The sequence below is a fragment of the Chionomys nivalis genome, chromosome 13 (assembly GCF_950005125.1).
Source record: "Chionomys nivalis chromosome 13, mChiNiv1.1, whole genome shotgun sequence".
Taxonomy (NCBI): Eukaryota; Metazoa; Chordata; class Mammalia; order Rodentia; family Cricetidae; genus Chionomys; species Chionomys nivalis.
The window spans coordinates 66,765,475-66,771,791 of NC_080098.1; the positions used below are offsets into that span (position 1 = coordinate 66,765,475).

At 43.7% G+C, this 6,317-nt stretch overlaps 1 protein-coding gene across 1 annotated transcript in view; it reads left to right on the top strand.

Annotated features, from left to right (window-relative positions):
* The window catches only part of Shc3 (SHC adaptor protein 3), a 123,272-nt gene that overhangs the window by 47,590 nt on the left and 69,365 nt on the right, over nt 1-6,317 (top strand). The window contains exon 2 of the mRNA XM_057788037.1: nt 3,683-3,753. Coding sequence (XP_057644020.1) covers nt 3,683-3,753 — 71 coding nt within the window. The remainder of the gene's footprint in view (nt 1-3,682; nt 3,754-6,317) is intronic.

Genomic DNA, 6,317 nt, shown 5'->3' on the forward strand with positions numbered 1-6,317 from the left:
TTTCATATGGACTTCATTGAAGCTGAAGATTGCTGTGGACAGTATGGACATTTAATAGTTTTCTCTCCCATCTACAGACAGGGGCTGGCTTTCTGCCTTTCTACATCTTCTTCCCTTTCTTTTGTAAGCATTTTATACTTTTCATTGTAGCCATTTTTTCCATCTCTTTAACATTTTTTTTGAATTTTATTTTTGGTAACTTATAAATGCATTTGCTTTCTTGATTTCTTTTTCAGGTAATTTGTTATTGGTGTGTAGAAAAGATACTGATTTTATTACATTGATTTTGCATCCTGCCACTTTGCTGATTTTGTTATCGATATTAATTATTCTTAATTTGTTATTCTAATAGGTGTGTGTGCGCGCATGCACACATGCAGACATGACAATTTGATTTTCCCTTTCTAACCCCAGTGTGTTGTATTTCTTTGTCTTGCTGGTTACCCTGACTGAGACTTCTACCTCTTTGTTGGACAGCAGTGGTTAAACTGCACATCTTCACCTCACCCCAGACCTTAGTGGGGATGTGTTCACCCCTGACACTCCACATGATGCTGTCCACAAGCTCTTAGGATGCTTCTCTTGGAAGTTCTTTCTCCCAAGGTGAACCTATTAGTACCACATACTTGTGAACGAATGTTTCTTCATATTTCCTTTGAGGAAATACCAACATCACAGTCTGTCTCTAAAACCAAACATTTTATCTCATTAATTAATAAATTAATTTTTTATGGTGTTGGAGGTTGAGCCTAGGCCTTACTCACACATGGAGGCAGGTGTTCTGTCTGTGAGCTATACCCCCAACCCCCTTCCAACCGTTCTTTTGAGGGAGGCTTTCACTGTGACACAGTCTGGCCAGGCATGCGCTGTGTTACTGGGCAGGCCTGTGATTCCCCTGCCTCAGCATCTGGACTAGATGGGATTTCCAGTGTAACAGAAGTGACAGTGTTTTGTAACTATGCTGCATGGTTTCCTGTGACATCCTCACAGCTCCTTTGTGTTAGACCTGGTATTAACATCACCACAATGGTGGTCACTATGTTCACCCGGTCTCAGGGCATTCGTGAACTTGGCATTCACGGTGGCCCTGGGTAGTGGACTGTGTTCATCTAACTTTTGGATACTGGACATGCTTTCCACAGAACTCTGCAATGCAGTGTGGGATGTGTTGACTTTGATAATGGTGGTTATCACATAAGCGTGTGACATTTGGCCCGTTCGTCACAGGAACATCGGATTCTGTAATTATATAATTCTGTGGTACTTTGAAAAATGTACATCTAAATGAAATGATGATGCTAATAGGTTTTAGGAAAGTCAAATGTGGTGCCAATCTAGGAATTCAGGATGCTTTACTCATGGGTGAGAGTTACGATTGTGTGTGGAAGTAGGTGTGCAGATGTGTGCATATATACTTACTCTTGTTCATCTGCATGTGTCTGCAGGAACATGTACATATACATATGTGTGTATAAAAAGTTGTTAATTTAGGGTGTCTTCCTCAGTCACTCTCTACCCCAGTTTTTGAGAGAGGGTCTCTCATTGAACCTGGAGCTCACAAATTCAGCTGTGTTGGCTGACCAGCAAGCCTAGGGATCCTGTGTCTCTGCATTTTCAGAACTGGGATTAAATTTCATTCTGTCATGCTTGGCTTATCGTGCGTGGATCTGGGGGAACAAACTCAGATCCTCGTACTTAGAAGGCTTTCACTCTAACGATTGAGCCATCTCCCAGCCCGGAGAGTTGTGGTTGTGGTGGAGACCAAATGATCCATCAGCAGTGGTGGTCTAGCAGAATAGAGTTCTATCATTGCTCTTAGAACTCACAGGGTTCAGATGGGGCTAGCGGTATTCCGCCACCTTGATGTTGGCCTTGGTGCCGAGGAGGGAGGAACAACCACATTTGTAGGTGCAGAGACTTTCAGTTTCGAGAAATGGGTCGTGTTACATAAAGTTACATAACAATAGACAGCAAAGCCAGGCCCAGGCTTGGGTTTTCTGTACAATGCAAACAAACTGCTATTTGCACCACATTATTAGACTTCACGTGGCTCATGCAGTCTAGTTTGAAGGCGCCTGGGTCTTCTAGCCCACCCAGGGCTTAGAGCAGACACTGCCTCCCTTGCCATGACTGTCCCCCTGCACTTGCTTATGAGAGGGACTGACCTAAGTTCCACACTGCAGTGTGTGCCCTTGAGCTTCTGGAGACGTGAGGTAAACAGTGAAGAAGGCTTTCTGCTAAACTGCAGTGCTCTGTAGCTTACTCACAACTCTGAAAGTATATTTATTAGACAATGTAGGTGTCCTGGTTAGTTTTATGTCAACTTTACACAAGTTCGAGATGTTTGGGAAGAGGGACTCTCAATTGTGAAAAAATATGATTGGCTTGTAGGCAAGTCTGTAGGGCATTTTCTTAATTAGTGATTGATAAGTGAGGGACCAATCTGTTATGGGCAGTACCACCCCTGGGCAGGTGGTCCTTCTGGGTGTAAGAAAACAGGCTGAACAAGCCATGAGGAACAAGACCATAAACAGCACACTCCCCGGTGACCTCTGCATAAGCTCTTGTCCTGTTTGGGCTCCTGCCCTGACTCCCTCAGTGATGGACTGTGCTGTAGAACTGTCAGGTGAAAGAAACCCTTTCCTCCACAAGCTACTTGATCATGCTGTTTTATCACAGTAATAGAAACCTAACTAAGACAGAGGTTTAGCATTAGTGAAAGTGTTGGTTGTATATTGGCCAAATTCTCTCTCTCTCTCTCTCTCTCTCTCTCTCTCTCTCTCCCTCCCTCCCTCCCTCCCTCCCTCCCTCCCTTCCCTCCTCCTCCTCCTCCTCCTCCTCCTCCTCCTCCTCCTCCTCCTTCTTTTAAATTCAGGAGCCTAGCTGGGCAAGTGGTGGTGTATGCCTTTGATGCCAGCACTCAGAAGGCAGAGGCAGGTGGATCTTTGAGTTTGAGGCCAGCCTGGTCTATAGAGTTCCAGGACAGTCAAGGCTACACAGAGAAATCATGTCTCAAAAAACCAAAATATTATTATTTAAGAACCTTTAGAAGTCTTGTACAGACCCAGGAATATGATGTTTGGGTGGAGGGGGAGTGTTATTATTGAAAATATGCTTTAATAGCATTAACATAAACATTTAAGATTTTCACATCTTACACTATATAAGGTATTCTTTAATAAAAATGTTGAAAACCATAGCTCTAAAGAAAATGGCAATGCTCACAGGTTTTATAAAAGTCAAGGGTTCTGTCAATCTAGGCACTTGGGATATTTTCTGATAGATAAAAGTCTAGGTTTAGGGTTTTAATAAAAACACATCACACCTAGAATTTAAATCATTTTTATACTAAGAGTTACTTATTTTATGTCTCTGAGAAAAGAGATAGGGAGAGAGATAGGTAGAGAGAGCAGGAGCTTAGCAGTGTGCCTGTGAAAGTCAGAAGACAGCAGGCAGGAGTCTGTTTCTACTTCTAATTGGCTCCCCGGGGATTAAACTCAGGGCACAAGGCTTGGCAGCAGACACCTCTAACCACTAAGCCATCTCACCGGCCCCCTTCCCTTCAATTTAAAGGTACAACGTGATGTAAGATTGTATATGGCTTCCCCAACCCCCGGCCATCACTAGTGTTTTCTATTGCTCTCAGCTCCCAGGACTCACGAACTGTTTTCTCTCTTTGCAGTACTTGGGATGCATTGAAGTTCTGCGCTCAATGAGGTCTCTGGACTTCAGTACACGAACTCAGATTACCAGGTACGCTCTCTTGAAAGTAGACTCTGGGGTTGTATCTCTGAAAGGAAAGGGTCACAAAAGCTTATATCCTAGGCGTTTCTAGAAGAAAGCCTGGCCCTTCTGACTCTGGAAGCTGGTAATGGAGGGCAGGACTCACGGCGTGTTAAAATATAGTTGTACCTGTCTATGTGTGGAGAGATATGTCTCCCATCAGGATCACCATGATGAACCCTTGACCCTTGTGGGGTCTTTTTATAACTAAGCTGCCAACATAATCATAATTAAGGGATAACTTGTGTGTTCATGTTTGTTTCCTCAATGTAGGAGCCCCTAATTCAAGATCAATTACTAAAATTACCAAATTATATTCTTTCTGAAAAAAAAATATCGAGACATCTAGAATGAGTTTCCAGTAGTGCATAGAGAGAACAAATTTCACAGGATTAGATGTAGAAATATTCTTAAGGAAAATCATTTAGGAAGGACTTTGATTTTTTTAAAAAATATTTTATTTTCAATTAATATTTTAGGTAGTATACAGAATATTGGGTTTCATTATGACATCTGATTTGATTTTATTAGTATTTTAGTATAAAATACTGGACTTCACTATACTTTTACACACACATGCTAGTTTACTGTGTTCACATTCACCTCCTGCCATTCTTCTCTCCCTCTTTCCCTTCCCCCTTGTCCTCTTCTCTCCCCAAATAGTCTTTCTACTTTCATGTTGCATATATTTAGATCTTCATTCTACATGAGAGAAAGCATACAATTTTTGTTTTCTTCCCAATTGCCCTTTCTTGTTCCACCTACCCCCTCCCCTGGTATAATACTCCCTTCCATTTTCATCATACATACTCACACACACACAGACACACACACACAGACACACACACACACATGCACACACACACACACACACATGTACACACACACATTCTTCTGTTAGCCTGGCTTATTTCACTTAACACAGTGGTCTCTGGTTCCATATTTTTCCCTACAAATGACATAATTTAAAATATTTTATATGTGTTTCCAACATTCTAAGAGTCTCAGGGGCCAGGACTGAAGCACTTTTCTATGAAACAGTGTAGCAAAATATAGTTCCTGGAAGAGTCGAGCTGTCAGAAAAATGTTGATTTCCAGTCATGCTGCAGAGGAGGACGACAGAGGCTGTGACACAACAGAGCTTCTGTAGTGGGGGGTGGGGGGAGGGAAGAGGTGAGGAGGGTATCTGTTGCACTGATAGTTGTGAAATTGCTCAAACACCCTCCTTAGAAAATGATGCCTGGTTGCTTCATCCAGATCACTGTGTTGTGCTTCTTGGAGTCAGGAAACCAAGTCTGACGGCTTAAGTCCTCAGGTGGAGGCGTTAGCTGTCATGTCTGCATTGCTGTTCTAAGTTCTGGGGTGATGCCTTTTCCCCCTCCCTGAAGCCATCTGTGGTCAAGAGTTGGCATTTCTCTTCTCCCTAAAGCAACTCAAGACACGTGGTAGGAACACAGCAGCATTGGTGTTCTTAAGGAGGGATTATGTTCCAAAGGAAGTGCTCATTTATTGCAGGGAAGCCTGTTTCCTTGGTCACTCATTCATTCACTGCTGACAACTGCAAGGGCAATAGAAGGGTGAAGGGGCTTTTATCAGGGTGAGAGAGGCAGAATGAGCTTCACTTACAGGCTACGGTTCTTGCTAGGGCTTCTGAGGGACTTGGTCATGGGGCTGGGGATTTTTCAGAAGTGTGGGTTAGGGTGGACAGCATCAATGGTTAAGCCAGGAGGGGCAGGAACAGTATTTGTGGTGACTTTGTGGAAACAGAGGAAGGAGAAACCCATTCATGCTTGAGTGGGGCTGCCTTTAAAACAAAAGACATGGTGTCTTAGTGTTCTATTGCCGTGAAGAGACACCATGGCTGTGGTAAGGCTCGTTTACGATACTTAATTGGGGCTGCCTTACAATTTCAGAGGTTTAGTCCATTGTTGCCATGGCAGGAAGCATGGCAGCATGCAGACAGGCATGCGCTGGAGGAGGAGCTGAGAGTTCTACATCATGATCCACAGGCAGCAGGAGAGAGAGACTGGGCCTGGCTTGAGCATTTGAAATCCCAGAGCTCACCTGAGTGACATACCTCCTCCAACAAGGCCACACCTCCTAATCCCTCTCAAGTAGTACCACTCTCTAATGACCAAACATTCAAGTATATGAACCTATGGAGGCCATTCCTATGCAAACCACAATGGCCATGTTCACTTTCTCTCACCCACAAGGTATACACTGTCGCATCCCGTTCAGAGTGAGTGCCACTGCCAATGGGCATGGGAACTGTGTTTGAGTCTCACATTCTCCTGTGTGGTGATTGTTTTTAAAGGGATAAAGTTGACTACAATCATTTCCACTGGGTCCCCTCTTTGGACTGCTGAGGCCCTTTTGTGCCATGGATGTATTTGTTAAGTTCTGCCATCTGCTGTGCTGCTGGGCAATATGGGCTCTCTGCTCTGCCCAGCTGCCCAGTGTTGAGTCAGATGACATAAATGGCTGAGGGTCATTTAAGGGACATAGACTGAGCCCTGCTTCTCTGGGGTGGT